This window comes from Cavia porcellus, unplaced genomic scaffold (assembly GCF_034190915.1).
Source record: "Cavia porcellus strain 051 isolate PalLab524CR breed Dunkin Hartley unplaced genomic scaffold, mCavPor4.1 scaffold_2, whole genome shotgun sequence".
NCBI classification, from domain to species: Eukaryota; Metazoa; Chordata; class Mammalia; order Rodentia; family Caviidae; genus Cavia; species Cavia porcellus.
Window position 1 is genome coordinate 39,286,348 of NW_026947485.1, and position 20,633 is coordinate 39,306,980.

Consider the following 20,633-nt stretch of genomic DNA (forward strand, 5'->3'; position numbering starts at 1 on the left):
AAAAGAAGAGCAAGTCAATCCCAAAGCCAAAAGAAGGGAGGAAATTATAAAGGTCAGAGCAAAAATCAATGCAATAGAGACTTAAGAAAACAATACAAAGAATCAATGAATCAAAGTGTTGGTTCTTTGAAAGCATAAATAAAATTGATAAGCCGCTAGCCAACCTTATTAAGAAAAAGAAAGAAAAAATTCAAATTCATGCAACAAGGAATGAAAAGGGTGAAATCACTACAGACCCTGTGGAAATAGAGAAGATCATCAATACTTATTTCGAAACCCTCTACTCTCATAGGCTTGATAACACAGAAGAAATGGACAGATTCTTAAAAACATATGAATTACCAAAGCTGGGTCAAGAAGATGTAAATCTGCTAATAACCCAATTTCAAATAATGAAATAGAAAATGTAATTAAATCCTTACTAACAAAGAAAAGCCCAGGTCCAGATGGATTCACTGTGGAATTCTACAAGAAATCCAAAGACTTAAGGCCGACATTCCTCAGACTCTTCAAAGAAACTGAAAGGGAAGCATTTCTCCATAACTCATTCCTGGAAGCAAATATTACTCTAATATCAACACCTGAGAAAGACCCAGTCAAAAAAGAGAACTACAGGCCAATCTCCCTAATGAGCATAGATGTAAAAATTCTCAAAAAAATATTGGCAAACAAATCATCAAGAATGCAGCAAATCATCAAGATTATTCACCATGACCAAGTGGGATTCATCTCAAGAATGCAGGTATGCTTCAACATATGCAAATCAATACATGTTATCTACCATATCAACAGAACCAAAAATAAGAACCACATGATCATTTCTATAGATGCAGAAAAAGCTTTTGATAAGGTCCAACATTTATTTATGATAAGAGCCTTACAGAAAATTAGAATAGATGGTCTTTACCTCAATATGATAAAAGCCATTTATGACAAACTAATAGCCAGCATCATACTAAATGGCCAAAAGCTGAAAGCCTTTACTCTAAAATCAGGAACAAGACAAGGATCTCCATTGTTATTAACACTCCTATTCAATATAGTGCTGGAAATACTAGCCAGAGCAATTAGACAAGAGAGAAATAAAAGGAGTAAGGATAAGAAAAGAAGACGGTAAATTATCATTATTTGCAGATGACATGATACTCTACGTAAAGACTCCAAAACTCCACTGAAAGAAACCTAGGTATAATAAATTCAGCAAAAGGGGCTGGGGATTTAGCTCAGCGGCATAAGCGCTTGCCTTGCAAGCAGGCAGTCGTGAGTTCGATCCCCGGTACCGATAAAAAAAAAAAAAAAAAAGAAAAAGACAAAAAAAAAAAATAAATAAATTCAGCAATGTAGCTGGATACAAAGTCAATATTCAAAAATCAATAGCATTCCTATACACTAACAGCAAAATCACTGAGAGAAAAGAGAAGCCACACCCTTTACAATAGCATCCAAAAAAATGAAATACTTAGGAATCAATCTAACAAAAGAAGTAAAAGATCTGTCCAGGGAAAATTATAACGCCCTGAAAAAGAAATCGAAGAAGATCTCAGAAAATGGAAAGACATCCCTTGTTCGTGGATAGAAAGAACAAACATTATAAAAATGGCCATTCTCCCAAAATTTTTATACAGATTTAATACAATTCCAAGAAAAATACTACTACCATACCTCACAGATCTAGAAAAATCACTCCTAAAATTCATCTGGAACCGGGCTGGGGATTTAGCTCAGCAGCATAAGCGCCTGCCTTGCAAGCAGGCAGTCGTGAGTTCGATCCCCGGTACTGATAAAAAAGAAAAAGACAAAAAAAAAAAAAATTTCATCTGGAACCAGAAGAGACCTAGTAGAATAGCAAAGACAATTCTAAGCAACAAAGGCAAGGTAGAAGACATCTCAATCCCTGACTTGAAGTTATACTACAAAGCTACTGTAATAAAATCAACATGGTAATGGGATAAAAACAGACCTGAAGACCAATGGAACAGATTAAAAGATACAACTACAACGACAAACACACTCAACTACTTTATCTTTGATAAAGGGGCCAAATACCTCACTGGAAGAAAGATAGTCTCTTTAAATGGTGCTGGAAAAATAGGCTCTCCACATGCCACAAACTAAAACTAGACCTATGCCTGTCACCATGTACTAAAGTCTAAATAGATCAATGATCTAAATATTAAAACAGAAACACTAAATTTGTTAGAAGACAAAGTAGGTAGAAATCTTAAAGGCATAGGGGTAGGTAGAGAACTCATGAACAAGAATCAAACCACACGCAAAATACTTCACAGAATCAATAACTGGGATCACATCTTATTAAAGAGTTTTTCCATGTTGAAAGAAATCTCCAGCATAGTGAAAAGAAAACCCACAAATTGGGAAAAAAATCTTAGTGAATTGTCCCACAAAGGACTTCTGTCTAGAACATATAAAGAACTACAAAATATCAGATCCCCGAAATTCAAAGACCCATTCTAAAAATGGGCGTCTGATATGAATACACAGTTGTCAGGTGAAGAAATACAAATGACAAATAAATACGTGAAAAAATGTTCAGCATCATTGGTCATTAGAGAAATGCAAATTAAAACAACCCCGAGATTCCATCTCACTCCAGAAGGAATGGCCAGGATCAAGAAAATTACCAACAACAAATGCTGGAGAGGCTATGGGGGAAAAGGAACTCTTCTGCAGTTGGTGGGAGTACAGACTGGTGCAACCAGTATGGAGGTTCCTCAAAAGCTGGGATTGGAAATCCCATTTGACCCAGCTATTCCACTTCTGGGCATATTCCCAAAGAATACTCATAGTAACATTATTCACAGTGGGCAAAAACTGGTGACAACTTAAAGATTTAACAAAAACAGAATGGATAAACAAGTTATAATATGCACATACAATGTGTACTATTTAGTAATGCAAAAAAAATGTATACATTTGGATACATTTTACCAACCAAAAGTAGTGTAAAAGACAAGACACAAAAGCATACAGGTAAGTGATTACATTTGTATTTAATTCAAAAATCTGCAAAACTAAATTATACTTTTTTTAAAAAATGTATTCTTTAGGCATTCCAAAGGTAGGCTGCAAAACTGTATGGGGCAAAAAAGAAAAAAGAAATGATGACCAAAAGCATCAGCATAGAGACTTTCTACAAGAAAGTGGAGAGAGATAACCCAGGAAGTTTTTGACCCAGGTGTCACTTTGTAATTATTTGTTATTTGGTACCTGTGTGTTTTATGCACCTTTGGATTTAGCTCAGCGGCATAAGCACCTGCCTTCCAAGCAGGTGGTCATGAGTTCGATCCCTGGTATCGATAAAAACGAAAAAGACAAAAAAAAAAAAAAAGCAAATGAGAAATTCCTCCTAGCTTTCCTGTCTCTTTCCCGCTGGCTGTGTCCCCACAGGGTGACATGTACACACAGACAGCAAAACAGTGGCCCAGGGGGTTACGTGCTGGCTCTCAGGGACCTATGCTTTTGCCAGCTGCGGCCTCTCTTTCTTGCTTTCTCATCCTATTTACTAAACCAGATTTGGCCTAAGGTGTACCATGGCCTGGACATTATGTTTGTCTGGTCAGCCTGGAATGCCTGCTAGGAGACATTTCCAGGTGTAATGGGGAGAAATGCTAAGTGACTAAAGAAGCCCAAGTCCAAAAAGATGAAAACCATAAGAAAAACCTGAGTTTTATACAGACCTAGAAATTGGATCAACCTAAGCTATATACTTCCTCACTCATGGCATCCTACCAAAGCCTCAGCAACCCAGGCCAAGGAAGCACACAGTGGCCACCTCTCTACAGAAACTCCTACTTCTAGATCTGCTAGGAATTTCCACATAGGTGTCCAATGAGTGTTTCAAATTCACATAGCCAAAACTGAAGTAATGCTTTCTTTTTTCGTCTTTTTTTCTTTCTTCTTCTTTTTTCCAGTACCGGGAATTGAACTCATGACCACCTGCTTGCAAGGCAGGTGCTTATGCCACTGAGCTAAATCTCTAGCCCCATTGCTTTCTCTTAAACCCATTCCTCCACTAGCATTCTCTGTCCCAGTAGAAAGAAATGGTACCACCTTCAAGCCTCAAGCCTGGGGCCTCCTGCTCATTCACACTCCACTTTCAACTCATCAGTAAATCCTGTTGCTTCTTCCTTTAATGCTTGAGGATGTGTCCAACCCTGCATCCTAGTCCTGACTACCGTGAGCTGCCACCTGGACTACTTCAATCAGGCCCTGATCAAGCAACCAAGTTCCAAGCTTTCCCTACACCAGTAGTTTCTTCATACCACATCTAGAGATCTTTCAAAAATGCAAAAAGGCATATAATCTCTTCCTTGCTTAAAAGCCTTTATTGGCTCCTTACTTAATACAAGGTATGAATTCCTTTACTTTATAATTCACATATTGTCTGTCACAATTCCACCCTTCACATGATTTGATTCAGTTCTACTGCAAATATTATATTTCTTTTTATTTTAAAATTATTTTTATTTATTTTCATATTTGGTATATTGGGGCTTGAACCCAGGGCCTTCCCAATGAGCTATATCCCAGCCTTTTTTCCTTTTTTTCTTTTTAATTTAATTTTTATTTTGAGGTAAGATCCAGGCTGGGCTTAAACTCACAAACTTGTTGCCTCAGCCTCCCACAATGCTGAGATCAAAGGCATATACATACCACCATGCAGGGCTTATTGTATTTAAGTAACAAGTCCTCTTCCCTCCAAACCTTTATACATGTTGTTTATTTGCTCTTTCTATTCCTCTCTGCCCCAACTCTCCCTTGGTAATTCCTGCTTACTTCTCAAGTCATGGGTCAAATGTCAGTTCCTCTGGGGATCGTCCCTTGCTCCCCAAAAACCCTTTGCATTCCTGCAGCACCTACAGTGTCACAATACTTGTCACAAGTTTTGCGAAAGCTTGCTAAATTGTCTGTGTTCCTCTTGATGGATGTTTGTATTCTTATTTTTATGTGCCCCAGAATCTGTTCCAAGATACGACATACAGAAGCACTAACTGAATGAATGAGTGAGTTCACTGTATACTCAACACCGAGGCTCTGGGGAAAAAAAAATGAAGACCAAGTTTCTATTCTCCAAAGTTTATAAGAAACATAACCTAAATCATCTTCACCTTTCACCAACAAAATCATCTTCAAGAGCCAAGTGACAACGGCCATATCTAACACCAAATCAAAACCATCAACTCAGGAAAAAAACAGAAACAAAAACAAAACCACTAGTCAGAGGCTCCCACTAATGTGATTCTCCCACCCACCTGTGATTCTAAGTGACCTGTGTTCAGTCTTCCCACCTACTGATCCAGCTCACACCAACACTTCACAGAACATCAAGTAGCAAGCCCAAAGCAGAGTGTGTGACCAGACACACAAGGGTACAGGACTAAGTCAGAGATGGCAGACAGTAAAAAGAGCTCAGAGTGCAGGAGGAGGAACTTGGAAGATGCTATCAATGAGACACAGCTGCATCCTGTAGGGATCAGGTTCTAAAGTCAGTACATAAGACAGAAGCCATGTGTAACCGGCTCTAGAAAACCCCTAAGTTACTATAATGTGAGCTCTATGTGATTGGCACATATAGTCCACAGTAAGAGTAGTCCTGGGCTCAGCACTCACAGCTCTTCTGTACGCTGCCCTGCCATCTTGTGAGATTTGAACCTGCAAAACCAACAGATGGTTCTAACTCATGCACCCTCCTGCCAAAACCACTTTTTTTTTGGGGGGGGGGAGTACCAGAGATCAAACTCATGACCTCGCGCTTGCCAGGCAAGCACTTGTGCCACTGAGCTAAATTCCCGCCAAAACCACTTTTGTTAGCTCAGTAACTGCTCACAAGAGTGAGTAATGGCTAGAAAAAGGTCATCCCCTTCCTCCTTAATCTGATGGTAACTAACCAACAGTGGAGGCAAACCTATGGCACACATAACGGAGCAGGTACATACAGCCTTCTCTGCTGGCACTCAAGCCAAGCATTGGAAAACAGCTGTTTGTTTGGGGTTTTTTTAAGACTAAAACCTCAGTATTCAAGTTTAATTACAGTGTTGGTATTTTGCAATAAATAAGTGGGTTTTGGGTTGCAATTTGGGCAGTTGGTCTCTAGAAGGTTCACCATCACTGCATTATAGTAATATGGACTTTTCAGAGCTGCTGTTGGCTACACATGGCTTCTGTCTTCTGTACTGACTTACAGCTGGATCCCTACATAGGATGCAGCTCCATCTCAGGGACACCATCTTCCAAGTTCCTCCTCCAGCATCTGCGCGGAGGCAGGAACCCTATGGCCTTGTCCAACATGCAGTAAAAGCTAAGAGCTCCAGTGGCCAGGTTGACAATGACAGTCAGCCTTCAAACACTGCCCTCATTAGGATGGGGAGCAGAGTTAAGAGATGGAACTCCTCAGGTCTGTCAAAGAAGGGTGTTCTCAAGTCTGCTCTTGGCTCCTGATTTTCTTTTCTTTTCCAGTTAAAGACAGTTTTCGAATCATACTTCAGGGAAGCAAGGGGTGACAAGACCAGTTCCTTCCCTGGCAGCCTATAGGGCTCTGGCTTAGAAGTGTGCCAGATGGGAGATTATCCCCTCTACACTGTCAAGGAAAGACTTGAGTTCAGTCTCCAGTTTTCAGGCTCTGTCACCATCCCCAAGGAGAGGGCTCTGGAGCTTCAAATCACATGGAAGAACCCACAGGCTCTTAACATTCCAGAGGTCAGTGTTCTTCCTCTATCCTGATCAGCCTGAGGATCCAAATTTCCAAGAATACACAAGTAATTGTTAGAATCATCGCTTTCCTTCTAAGCCCCTCAGTGTGGATCTGAGTTCTCATTTTCCAGGTAAGAGAACTGTGAAAGACAAAAATCATAGTACTCTGGGCTACTTATCTCCTAAATCAAGATTTCCTGATAGTTCTGGTTGCTTTTTAATTATTCATCACCAGAGGGTTTCTTTTGCTTCACAAATTTGCTCCCACCTTTTCTCTCCAAATGCCTAAATCCCTTCTACCCCATCCATCCCTTTTTTCTCTCCAAATCCGATTTCCCAGACATCTGAAAACCATTGAATTCCCGAATCCAGCTTCCAGAGCAGAAAGAGCAGATCCTCTCCCTGCAAAAGTCCTTTCCCGTGCCTCACAGCCCCGTCCTCAGAGCCCCTCATCCCTCCCTCCCACCCCCCACGTCTTGCTCACCCCTGCTCAGGCCCTTTGTGACTGGCTTCCTCAATTTCCTCACCCTCCTGTCCTATTACCAAGTGTCCCCTTCCAGCACGTAACCTGACCCCCAAAGTTCAGACTCAATTCTCCACCCCTCCCGGGTGCGGCCACAGCCTCTCCGAAGCTCAGCCTGGGCCTAACCCTTACGACAGTGCCCCCACACCACCAGCCCACACCCCCAGACCCGGCTCGAGCCCTCTTACCGGACCACAGCACGAGCTTGCCGTGCGCTTCCTCCTGGGAGTCCGAGTCCCCCGCCAGCAGCGTGGAGGTGGCGCCGTAGGGCAGCGCCGAGCCCAGACACACGTTGTAGCGCAGCGGCTCGCACGGGGCAGCGCGGCCGCAGTGGCTCAGCAGCGGAGGAGGGCCGGTCCCCGCCGCGCTCCTTCTGGCGTTCCCGCCTGCGCCTCGCGGCCCAGGCCCCGTCGCGTTCCCGCTCAAGGCCGCCCCCCGGCCCGGGACCCCTAGCACGAGCAGCAACAACCCCAGGAACGGCAGCTCGGGCCCCCGCGCAGGGCGGGCAGCGGCCATGGCTAAACCCGCCAACTCAGCAGACGCCGGGGCGCCCCCGCCAGTCCCCCGGAGCCCCTGCCGTGCTCTCAACCCCGGGGGCGCCGGAGCGGCTCAGGCGACCTGTGCGACCCGCGGGTCGGGGGCCGGCTTCCCCCGGACGCTCCGCGCGCCCCGGGGCCTCGGCTCCCAACTTTGCAAACTTTGGGACCCGGGGCCCATGATGGGCGGCGGAGGCCGGGGCCGGGATGCGCAGCTCCCCACTCGCTCCTCTGACAATCCGAGTTGTCTTCAGCCCCGGGAGTCCTCTTGGCCCCCAAGCCCTGGCCCCATCCCCTCTCCCACTACTAAAACCAGGTCCCGGCCCGCAGACGAGGCCAGATGCCCGCGGGGGTTACGGGACCCGGCTCCGCCCCCGCGCCAGCCAGCGACTCCGCAGCCACCTCCGCGCCAGCGAGCGGCGCAGCCCGGAGCGCTCTCCCGGCCGACGGCCCGGCTCCTTTGTTGCTCGGGCTGGCCCGGCTCTCTGGAATGCACAAGCCGTGCGGAGCCAAGCCCGGCCCCCCTCCGCCGAGGCTAGGGGAGGGACTGGGCTGGGGAGAGAAGGAGGGGAGTGGAGGCCGGAGAGGAGGAGCGCGAGCTTAGACGGCCCAGGCGCCCGGAGGGCCGGGCTGGGGGCGGGGGCGGGACACCGGCCCGCAGCCCGGGAAGAGGCGGGGAAAGTGGTGGCCCAGAGCCGCGACCAGTTAGTGGGCGCCGTGACGGATGTGAGGGTGTTCGACCTCCTCATTTACAGGAGAAGACTGTTCTCCGGTTTACCGAGGGAGATACAAAGGATGCCTAAAGTCATTGAGAGTTCCACGCCATACCTGCCCACTTCCCTAGCACCGGCCAGTCTTTTCTGCTTTGGGTTAGATCTTTCGGTTATCCCGGAGCGCCATACAGAGGAATGTAGGTGTGGGGTTGCCACTCCAAATCCTCCCATCTTGGGACCTAACTGAAGATAACCTCAGAGTCACTCAAGGCAGCTTTCCCAGCTGCTGTCACCTGTGAGAACAGGTGTCTGGAACCCAGAGTCTCAACATCAGCCTGTATTACAACAAACATGTGAAGTCTGAACTGTAATTTTCACCGACTGGCTCGGGTGCATCTTTGGCTGTAAGTCTGAAGGAAGCCAATCCACCTTCAATGGCACTTATGGCTTGTATGCTGGAAGAAAGTTCTGCTGCTTCCTTCCTCGTTCCACGCCTTTTGCTTTCCTCACTCCTTTATGCACCTGGTTCTAGACAGGAGAATGGACTACAATATCCTCCAGTAACTTCTACTATGTTACTAAAGAGCTCCTTGAAGTGGCATTTCTTTTCTCTTGGAAGACTAGTTCGTAGCTTTGCAAAAGTGGACTACAGTATTTCTGAAACCAGTATTTCTGAAACCTTTGATCGTTTAGGAGCAAATTAGCTGTTACACTTCAACCACCTTGTTAATTGGTACCTGAGCTCCAGAGGAGAGTGTGAAATCATAGGATGCACTTATTGTAGCAACATCCCCTGAGAATTTGCATTTTACTGTGGAGGCAAGGCTTGTCTTCAAGAAACATAGATTAAGACAAAGCAGCAAAATTTTCTCCTCCAAGGCATAGACTTTATTCCCTTTGTATCCACAAAGCATCTAATTCAATTAGATATGCAGATTAATCATTTGATTAGCTATCAAAATGAGATATACTGTGGGTGTGCTCTTGTAATTTTTAGCATCCTTCAGCATTTGCACCAAACCAGGAACTTTATGACTTTGTCCAATATTCACCAAAGGACATCAGTGTGCATAGAAGCAAAGGAACTACGATTTGAACCTGGACTGAAAATGGGAGTCAGAAAAGTGAAAAAGGAGTAAAACTGGACCAGGGATTTAACTTGGTGGTGTAAGGGCCTCCCTGGCAAGCACAAAGTCAAAAACTCGATCCCTGGTGAAAAAAAAAGACCTACATGTGGAGATCTTTAATCATGACACACAGCTCTAGCCTGGCAATCAGGACATATTACATGGTAAAATAAGGAAGGAAATTGATTGGAAAGAAGCTGCAAATGACATACAGAGACCTTAAAGCTAAAGTCTTTTTTTTGGAGACAGAGTTTCATTGTACAGTTCAGGCTGGTCTCCAACTTGCAACAATTCTCTGCCTCATGTCCCGAATGCTGGGATTACGGGTGTGTGCCACCATGCCCAGTTTAAAGTTTAAGTCTACTTGCAGTAGGAAAGTTTTTCATCATGGGAGTGATGTTACTCATTCATAAGTAACAAGGTGATGTAAAAATGATATGAAGAGTAATAGCCAGATCTTGGAAGTGTCCATCAGCTGAGGATTAAAAAAGTTGTGGTACTTTTATACAATGGAGTACTACTCAGCTATAAAGAATGATCACATTGAGATATTTATAAATAAATGGGGGCAGCTTGAGATCATACTCATAAGCAAAATAAATCAAACTCACATGTATAAATACTGAATAGTTTCCCTAGTGTAAGAAATGTTAAGAATACATAAAAGTATGCGGTAAACATGATTCCCCATTATATTGCTTTTAAGCCTTATAATGTTTTCATTAATTGGAATGATTCTATTCTGGGTTGTTTGGTTCTATTGTCTGTGATGGTATGAACAGTTATTTTGAAGAAAACAAGATAATATAATAGCTAGTACTGATATAATATTATCTTATTTTGAAGTCCCATGGAGGTTTTGTTCTGTCTCCATCGATTTATCATGTTGTATCTTATTGGATTTTATTATATGTGATAGTATAAACAAAATTTTTTATAAACAAGGGGATAATATAGAAACCATTGTTCATTTTCTGTTAGTTGGTTCTAAATACCCTGTAATACTTTCATTATCTTGAATGGTTTTACACTGTCATGTTGCATTTGGTGCTATAATATATGAAGTTATACTCAAATATTTCAAAGAAAGAGACACTATGGTAGCTGTTACGTTGGGTTATCTTGTGGTGAAACACTATATTGCTTAAATTGTTCTGTTCTGACCTGTGTTATTATGTTGTTATATCCTCTTTTATCTTAATCTCCTTCTTTCTTTTAATTTTTTTAATAAAATAAAAAAATGATATGAAGAGCAAGAGGCTGGAGGCAAGGCACTGTTTTGAGGGAAGTTGCTGGTATATATGGAAGAAGTAGAAATAGATTATATCATCAGGGCATAATAATCCCCCTGGGGAAAAAATAGTTTTAAACATCATAACCTACTGTAGATTTTCCTTCTGCAATAGAAATGAAATGGCTGTTTTAACATGCCCATGTCTGAGCCATAGAGAAAGTTGCTTTGGAACCTGAAATCATACTGACACTGTCTTTTGTAAACTTTTTCCACCTTTTTTTCTCCCTGGTAGCTACTGTGGCACCTTGTCACAGAGTACCCAGTATTCCACATACTAGGGAGAAGCCTATGCATGTGATGAGGCAGCCCTTGGTCTCTGCCTAAAAAAATATCAGCTGGTAATTTCTTCCTTGTCTAGGATTTCTTAAAAGGTATGAGGAAGAGTCATATTGTTGGGATATAGTATACTCCTTTACATTGGAGATGGAAGGGCAGGGGAATTTAAAAGATCCTGAAATGGTTCTTCAGCCAGAGCACTCTTTTCTTGTGGGGAGGAGGCAGTCTACAAAGGGTAATGCATTCTAATTTCTCAGTTGCATGTGTGTGCATGCATGTGTGAGTGCATGGGCGCCCATGTAGTCCTATTCACCAGCCCTTCACTATCCTGTTTCAGGGATTCCACTGGCCTAGCAGGGGACTGCAGGAAGGCAGGCTGAGAAATTTCTCAGAGTGTTGTCCACCATTACCAGCCCAGATTCTCCTCAGAGATAGAAATACAACCGTGCTGTTCCCTGGATGCAGAAGGAAGTAGAAAGAAGTTTAAGAATCCTGTCTGACAGCAGGTTTGGGAGGATAGTAGTCAGTGGAACTAGAGGAGAGACTTTCCTGCTGGTCCCTGTCAACATCTGTCAGAGACTTCTCAGTGTGACCTGACATACCTCTAGCCTCCAAGCTGGTGGTAGGTTACAAATGTTCCTCTTCTGAGTATGAGCCAGCCTCTGCACAGTTCCTGAAGAATCCTAACCCTATCTACATGTCATAACACAGTCCTTTGTCAGGACCATGAGAACGCATCCTATGTTGACAAGGCATTACTGTACTTGATTTGCTACAAGTAGCTTCTTGATTTCTGAGTCATTCTCATCAAACATCTTAGCATTTTGAGGTCACATACTCACTGTTGACTCTGTTATTTGCCTTTGAGCCCTCTACTTCAAGACGACTAACTACTGGAGCTCCATGAGTATTCTTGAGACTCTGGTACCTTCTAATGGTTCAACGCTGCACTGGCCAGAATCTAACGAACAACTGTGGCAATGCTGTAGTGCTTTCATTTTTATGTATTTCTTGCTTTGCAACTAAGAGTGTTGAGCCAAAGGGAAAAAGAAAATGGGGAAGGAACTAGATTAGCAGCCACAGAGAGGCAGCAGGATAGATTTGGAGTTAAGAGACTGTAGCCATAGTCGCCCAGCATCACTGAGCAATGTAGGTTAAGCTTCCATTTCTTCCTTTCCAAAAGTGAAGAAATTATCGCTTGTGTTTCTTTTTCTTTTTTTTTTTTTGTCTTTTTATCGGTACCGGGGATCGAACTCGCGACTGCCTGCTTGCAAGGCAGGCGCTTATGCCGCTGAGCTAAATCCCCAGCCCCCTTGCTTATGTTTCTATACATCATCAATGAAGAATCCAAAAAAGGAAATTAAGATAGAATTAAATACTTAGGAATAAATTTAACCTAGAAAGATTAAAGATTTTGTATGCTGAAAACTATAAAATGTTGCTGAAATTAAACGTCTAAATCAATAAAAAGACATTCCTGTTAAAAATAGCATTAAATTTTTATTTAATTTCTAATTAATTTTTTTGATATAGGATTTCCCTTGAACTCACAGTGATCCTCTTATCTCAGTCTCCTGAGTGCCAGGATAACAGGACTGATTAAAAAAAAACATTGTAAAGTTATCAAAACTGGGCATGGTGATGACTATCTATAATGCCAGCAGTTTGAGAGACTGAGGCAGTAGGATCACAAATTCAGATACTGCCTGGGAAACCTAGCAAGACCTCGCTCAAAATAAAAAATAAAAGGGGCTGAGGATGTGATCAGTGGCACAGTACCTCTGGGTTTCATTTCCAGTACCTTTCCTTAAAAACATGTCAATACCACATAAATAGAACTACAGATTCAACGTAATCCCTATCAAAAATCCAATAGTCTCTTTTACATAAAGGGGAAAGACCAATCCTCCAATTCATACAGGATTATAAGGAGCCCTGAATAATCAAAATCTTGAAAAGGAAGAATAAAATTGGAAGATTCACATTTAACTTCACAATGTGCCATAAAGCCATAGTAATTAAAATACTATGGTACTGACCCAAGGATAGACTATAGGAAGATAGAGTATAATAGAATGGAACAGAATAGAATGCCTAGAAAATCTCATATATATGATCAATTGGTTTTTTTTTTTTTTTCATTTTTCTTTTGTGATCCTGGGGATTGGACTCAGGGCCTAACATGCTAGGCAAGTGCTTTACCACTGAGCTACAACCCCTAACTCTTCAAGTTCTCCCCTTTTTAAAGACAGAATTTCATTAAACTGCCCAGGCTGGGTGAAACTTGTAATCCTCTTGCCTCAGCTTCCCAAGTAGCTGGGATTACAGGCCTGTGGCACCACACCCAGTAACCAGTGAGTTTTCAACAAAGGTGCCAATACCATTTAAGGAAGGAAAACAGTCTTCAACAAGTCATGCTGGGAAAACTATCCACAAGCAAAGAAGTGAAATTAGACTGTTACCTTACAGGATGCTATAGTTTCGTGTTTTGTCCCTACCAAAACTCTTGTTGAGACTTCATTCTTTAACCTACCAGTATTCAGGTATTTGGACCCTGAAGTGGCATTCAAGGACGTGTGTGATCCACCCTCAGCAATAGATTAATAAATAGTTGTTTTCAGGCTGGGTTAGTTCTCTGAGCTTGGATGAGGTATTGTGGAACTGGATTGAGAAGGCTGTTATAAAACAAGTTCTGCTTCCTCAGCTTGCTCTCTTGCTTTCGCTCTCGTCACATCATCATGCGACACTGCCCTTCTCCATCTGGCAAGTGCTCCTGCCATGTGATGCCACCCACTACGTCACGGTGCAGCACGGTGCAGTGACCGGATCATGGACAGAGCTATCCGCCAAGATAAATTTCTGTTCTTTATGACTTTCCCAGCCTCAAGTCTTTTTTATAGCAACACAAAACAAATGAAAACACACAGTATACAAACATTAACTCAAAATAGATCAAAGATCTAAACTTGAGAGCTAAAACTGTAACATGCTTAAACAAAAATATTGGAAAAAGTTTGCATGACATTGGGTTTCATGGATATGATACTAAAAGTGTAAGCAATAAAAAAACCCAGATAAATGGGTTCATCAAAAATAAAAACTTTCAGTGCTGGGAGTGTATCTCAGTTGTGGAGTGTTTGCTTAGTGTGTACAAGGTCCTAGACTCAATCCCTAGTACCAAGAACACAAACGTTTTTAAAATATTAATTTTGTGTCAGTAAAGCAAAAGACAACCAATAGAATGGGAGAAAATATTTTCAAAACTGACATCTGATAAGGTACTAATATTCAGAACATATTAAAAAAAACTCCTAAAACTCAATAATGTCAATCAAACACCCTAATTAAAAAGAAGGCAAAGACTTGAATGGATGCATCTCCAAAGATAACACAGACAGTCACTAAGCACATTAAAAGGAGCTCGATGTCATTAGCCATCAGGAAAATACAGGTCAAAACTACAGTGAGATACCTGTTCATATCCATTATATTGACCATAATTCAAACAAATAAAGAGAAAATAACTAATATTGGCAAAGGTGTAGAAAACTGGAACTGCAGTGCACTGCAATGAATATGTAAAATAGTGTAGGTCCTATGGAAACAGAGAATTAACATATAGCCTAGCATTTCCACTCCAAGATATATAATCTGCAAGAAATAAAAACATGGACTCGAACAGATATTTATACAAAATTATTCATAGCAGCATTACTCACAGTGGCCAAAAGGTAGAGATAATCCACAGACATTCACTGATGGATTCAGGAAGGAACAAAATTTATCTCACAGAAAGCAAAAGATATAATGGTATAGCATGGACATGAAAACATTATGTTTAGTGAAATAAGACAAATACAGGAAAAAAAACACAAACAAACAAAAAAGACAGATACAAATGGGCACTGTATGCCTCCACTCATGTGAGGCACCAAAATAGGCAAATCCACAGACCGAGAAAGTAGAATAGAGGTTTCCAGGGCTGGTGGTAGGGGGGTGGAAAAAGGAGTTTAATGGGTACAATAAAAGACTTTTGGGTATATATAGTGCTGATGGCTATACAACGTTACATACTTGGTGTCATTGGATTTTAAATGTACAAATTGTTTAAAAACTATGTATAACTACAGTTGAAAAGAAAAATGAAAAAGCTGTAAGGAATCTAATGAGATTAAACAAAGTGATATGGGAAAGCTTGATCCTTTTACACTGTTGGTTTCCTCTGTCTCTGTCTCTGTCTCTGTCTCTGTCTCTCTGTCTCTCTGTCTCTGTCTCTGTCTCTCTCTCTGTCTCTCTCTCTCTCTCTCTCTCTCTCTCTCTCTCTCTCTCTTTAATCTCTGGCATCCTTCTGGAGCCACTTCAATGGTTTCTGGGAGACTGACTAGTCATGAACATGCTAGAAGCGTGATGGGTTTGAGGAAGGGTAATCTTACCTCATGCCAGACTGTGACTGCACACTGTATCAAATTTCAGGTCTTTTCTGGATAGGGACAATTCTATTTCACTGTTATTTTGTTTTGTTTTTTTGAGATAAGGTTCCTCTATGTACTTCAGACTGGCCTCAAACTCATGGCAGTCCTCCTGCCTCAGCCTCCCGAGTGCTAGGATTATAGGCATGCACCGCTACACACAGCTGACAGTTCTGGTTTTAATAATGTAGCTACATCTTTTCTTAAATGGCACCACCATTCACCCAGGTGCATAGGCCAACAATCTTGATGTCATCCTTGACCTCTTTACCATCCCACAACCAGTCACCAGCAAGTGTTGACAGGCCTATCTTCAAAATATACTTTGGACTGTGCTCCTCATCTCCTCCACAACAGCCACCTCACCTTAGCTACTATCGCTGTCACTTGGGGCTTCATGGCAGAACGTCCTATTCCTCCTTAATGTCCTACAACCTGCCAGGTCTCCACCCAGGCACCAGGGTCATCTTTTTAAAAGGCTCACATCATTCTTGTGCTCTGATAGCATCTCATCATACTTAGAGTAAAATTCCAATTTCACTATCAGAACTTTACCACAGCACTACTGGCTCTTGATAACTGCCTGGATCTTGCTGCTCTTGTGTGGGGTGTGTATGTGTGTGTGTGTGTCTGTCTGTCTGTCACAGGCCACCAGACAAGTATTTTCATTGGCCTTGCAACTACTAAGCAAACACTTTTCCCAAGACCTTGGCACCCATGCTTCCTCTTACATTCTCACTTCTCTGGGGTCCATTCAAAAGCCTTCCTCAAAAAGGTATTCCTTTCAAATTGTTCCAAAGGAAAAATACTTAGACATAAATCCATTATTACATATGCAAGATCTCTATGATGAAAAACTTATAAACACTGGAGCTGGGGGTTTAGCTCAGCGGCATAAGTACCTGCCTTGCAAGCAGGTGGTCGTGAGTTCGATCCCCGGTACCGATAAAAATGAAAAAGACAAAAAAAAAAAAAATACTTAGAAACACTGATGAAAGAGATCAAAGGCAACCTAAATCCCTGGGGAGACACACTGTGGTCCAGAAAATTCAGTGTAACAAAGATGTCAACTTCCCCTAAACTGGTTGCCCAAACCTCACATTTTAACACAGCTCCTATCAGAATTCTTAGCAAGGAGATGACAGCTCCAGGGGTGGCTGAGCTTGGTGTCTCTAGTGTGTGGCAATGGCGGAATTCACAGCATACTGAGGGTGAATCTCGCAGATCAGCTCTTATCCAGCATCAGTAGTTCAGCTCCACTGGGTGCAAAATGAATAGGATTTGCACAAAGTCCAAGCTGAACTGAAATCCAGCCTGCAGGGATAATATCCTTTCCTTTGCTTGTTAGTAATAGTTCACCAGATAATTTAATGTCATCAGAAGACCACGGTGCTCAGGAGGATGAATTGTATCTCAGGTAAGCATTTATGATGGATACAAATTTAGAAAATCGGAGTCTGTCCAAAGTTGCAAAACCAGGACCTATTTCGATTTACTGCAAAAAATCAAGATATTGGGGCTGGGGATTTAGCTTAGCGGCATAAGTGCCTGCCTTGCAAGCGTGTGGTCATGAGTTCAATCCCTGGTACCAGTAAAAAAAAGTCAAGATATTGCAAGTAGATATTCTTTTTTTGGTACTAGAAATCGAACTCAGGGCCTTGCACTTGCCAGGCAGGTGCTGTGCCACTGAGCTACATCCCCAACTCTAATGATATTCTTGTAAATAGATTTTTTTAATGACAGATTGTTCTCCATTAAAAAAAAATTGGCTAGGGGCTGGGGATTTAGCTCAGCGGTATAAGCACTTGCCTTGCAAGCAGGCGGTTGTGAGTTCCATCCCTGGTACTGATAAAAATGAAAAAGACAAAAAAAAAATTGGCTGGGTGTGACAGTGCACACCTGTAATTCTAGCACTCACGAGGCTGAGGCAGGAAGAGCCCCATAAGTTTGAGCCTAGCCTGGGTTATATAATAAGTTTAAGGACAACCTGAACTTACTAATGAACCCTGTCTCAAAAAACAAAAACAAAACTAAAATTTTAGCAAATTGCTCTGTAGACATAGACAAGTTTGTCTAAAATTTGTATGGAAAGGAATAATCTAAACAATTTTTAATTGAAGAGGAATTGCTTTCCAGTATTAAGACTGACTAGGTAGTTATAGTAATTAAGACAGTGGTGGTGGCACACATCTGTAATAACAGCATGTGGGAGGCAGGAGGATCATTGCAAATTTGGGTCCAGCCTGGAATACTATGTGAGCTCAAGGCCAGCCTGCACTGCATAGCCAGACCCTATCTCAAAAAGACAAACAAAAACAAAACAAAACAACAACAAAACACTGAGGTAGGAAGGTTGCAAGTTCAAAGCCAACTTAGACTACATAGTGAGACCTTGTCTGAAAAACAAAAATGAAAACAAAAAATAGAGAACTCATAAAAATACCCACAAATATGCTAATTAGTTTTTGCCGAAATAGCAAAAACAGTGGTAGAAGGACAATCTTTACTAAATGCTCCTGGAGCAGCAGGAAAAAAAAAATCATTCTAAATCTCATATTTCAAACAAAAACAATGAAAAACATAGCTGGGTGTGGTGGTGCTTCCCTGTAATCTCAGCATTTGGGAGGCTGAGACAGGTGGATCACCATGAATTTGAAGCATTCTGGACTACATAGTGAGTTCAAGAGCAACCTGTACGACATAGCAAGATCTTGTAAAAAGATCTTGAAAAAAAAAAGTAAAAAATCATGGATTTAAGTGCAAATTTAAAACTAATTTCCAACTGGAACCATGGAGGGTAACAAAGAGAAAAAAAAAGGCTCCTGCTCTGCCAGAAACCCTTAAGACAAAATGAAGACATTTCACAGAGCTTAAGGTAGAGTATTTGGGAAGGAAGTTTGCCCAAGATACTTTGAAAGATGAGGAGAAAGCTCATCTGTGAAAAAGTTAGGTGCTGTCTCAAGAAATATAGACAGATACACAGCACTGAACTCAAATGCTAGGGATGATGAGAAAAGCTGGCTGCTTCTTTTTTTTTTTTGGTCTTCTTTTTTTATCGGTACCAGGGATTGGACTCATGACCAAACACTTGCAAGGCAGGTGCATATGCCATTGAGCTAAATCCCCAGTCCCAAGCTGGCTGCTTCTGTCTGTACCTGCAGAGCCCATAGTGGTGTTTGTCATGAGAACCAGGAACATCATGACCTGAGCCCAGAAGGTCTGCAAAGACTTGCAGCTTTCTTGCTGATGGGATTTTTGGCACAGTAAAAGAGAGAATATGAAGTAAAAATGGTCTTTATTCTAAGAACACGGAGAGAATCCCATGGCCACTGGGGGCCTGGCATTTTCTGCTGGAAACATGGTGTGTGAGGCACACATGTAGTTTTCGAGTGGGGTGGTGCTTAAAGGTTGGCATTGCTATTGCGTGAGTAGCTGATTGGGACTCTTCGCGCCACATGTAAGTTGCCCAAGGTAAATGTCCTCCTGGCTCCACCTCCCACTGTCGTAATATCCTATCTAGGGCAAATCCTTTCATTCCCATCTTTTCATTGTTAGGAAAAGGGTGAAGTCTATCTCTTACTACTTCCTGCTGAAAGGGGGCATTGTATTGGGTTTAGGAAGGTTGACGGGGTGACGGTTGATGCCCATGCTGAAGCTGGTGCCAGGTGTTTTAGCCAGGACAACTTTATCATTGGTGAATGCCTGCACATTAGACTGGAAAACAAAGAGACAAGGTGCTATGAGGAGGCAGGCCACTATCATATTTAAGGACCCAGGTGAGGTAGAAGGAAAGATGCCTTTGATTTAGATAGGACCACGGTAAGGTAGAATCATTACCATGGTGAGGTAGAATTCTGAAAAGCAAGTGTGGGGTTAGGAGGAGTGAAGTTATAAGAGATGATTATTCCCACGCCACGTTTCCAGCATAAAAAGCCAGACCGCCACAGTGGCCATGGGGTTCTCTCCACATTCTTAGAATAAAGGCCATTTTTACTTTATATTCTCTCCTTTACCACACCAAAAATCCTATCACTTGCCTCCACCAGATCCTCAATGGCACCTTTGTTAAGCTCAATAAGGCCTTAGCATGCTGAAGAATATGGAACTATATGTATATTGTATGGGGTGCCCAAACCTGAAGTCAGCAAACAAACTAATCTACCAGTGTGACTATGGTGAAATCAATAAGAATTGAACTGTCTGGGTGGGTGACTCAGTGATTATGTGATCCCTTGGGAAATATGGCATCTTCTGCATGGGGAGCTGATTCATGAGATTGATACAGTTGGAAAATGCTTCAAAGAGGAAAATAACTTCCTGTGGCCCTTCAAATTATCTTCCCCTTGAGGCAGAATTAAGAAAAGGATCACCCATTTTGTAGCAGGTGGAGACACTGGAAATAGAGAAGACCAGATCAATAGGCTTGTAAGGAGGGTGAACTAATCTGGTCAACAGAAAGTGCTTGCTCCCCCCATTCTCACGGAAAAATGCACAGGAGAAAATCTTTAGACTTATAGTGGGCAACATACTTAGATTTGACTTCAAAAGCACAACCAGAAGAGAGAAAGCTGATAAGTTGGACCTAATCAGAATAAAAAACTTTTGCTCTGCAAATGATACCATTAAAAGAATGAAATGAGAAATTACATGCTAGAAGATATTTGTTCTGTTTTTTAAACTTATTTATTTATTTATTTTTGTCTTTTTGAGACAAGGTCTCATTATGCAGTTCAGCCTGGCCTTGAGCTTACTTTGTAGCCCAGGCTGGTCTTGAACTTGCAACAATCCTTCTGCCTCAGCCTCCCGAGTGCTGGGATTACAGGTGTAAGCCATCATTCCCAGCTGTTCTGTTTTATTTTGTTTTGCTTTATTGATTTATTTTATTTTAAATAAAATAAAATCAAGCAAAATAAAACAGAACAAAGCCAATCAAAACAAACCAGTGTGATACAGGACTTCAAAACAATGCAAAATCAACAATGGT

General features: G+C 42.0%; 1 protein-coding gene and 1 pseudogene across 1 annotated transcript in view; one reads left to right on the top strand and one right to left on the bottom strand.

Moving 5' to 3' along the window:
* Positions 1-8,279, bottom strand: part of Smo (smoothened, frizzled class receptor) — a 32,076-nt gene extending 23,797 nt beyond the window's left edge. Inside the window, exon 1 of the mRNA XM_003475187.4 lies at positions 7,423-8,279. Coding sequence (XP_003475235.2) covers positions 7,423-7,750 — 328 coding nt within the window. The 5' untranslated portion in view covers positions 7,751-8,279. The remainder of the gene's footprint in view (positions 1-7,422) is intronic.
* A 10,160-nt stretch (positions 8,280-18,439) lies between these two features.
* LOC100719528 (large ribosomal subunit protein uL30-like) lies at positions 18,440-20,092 on the top strand (annotated as a pseudogene).
* The last annotated feature ends 541 nt before the right edge of the window (positions 20,093-20,633 follow it).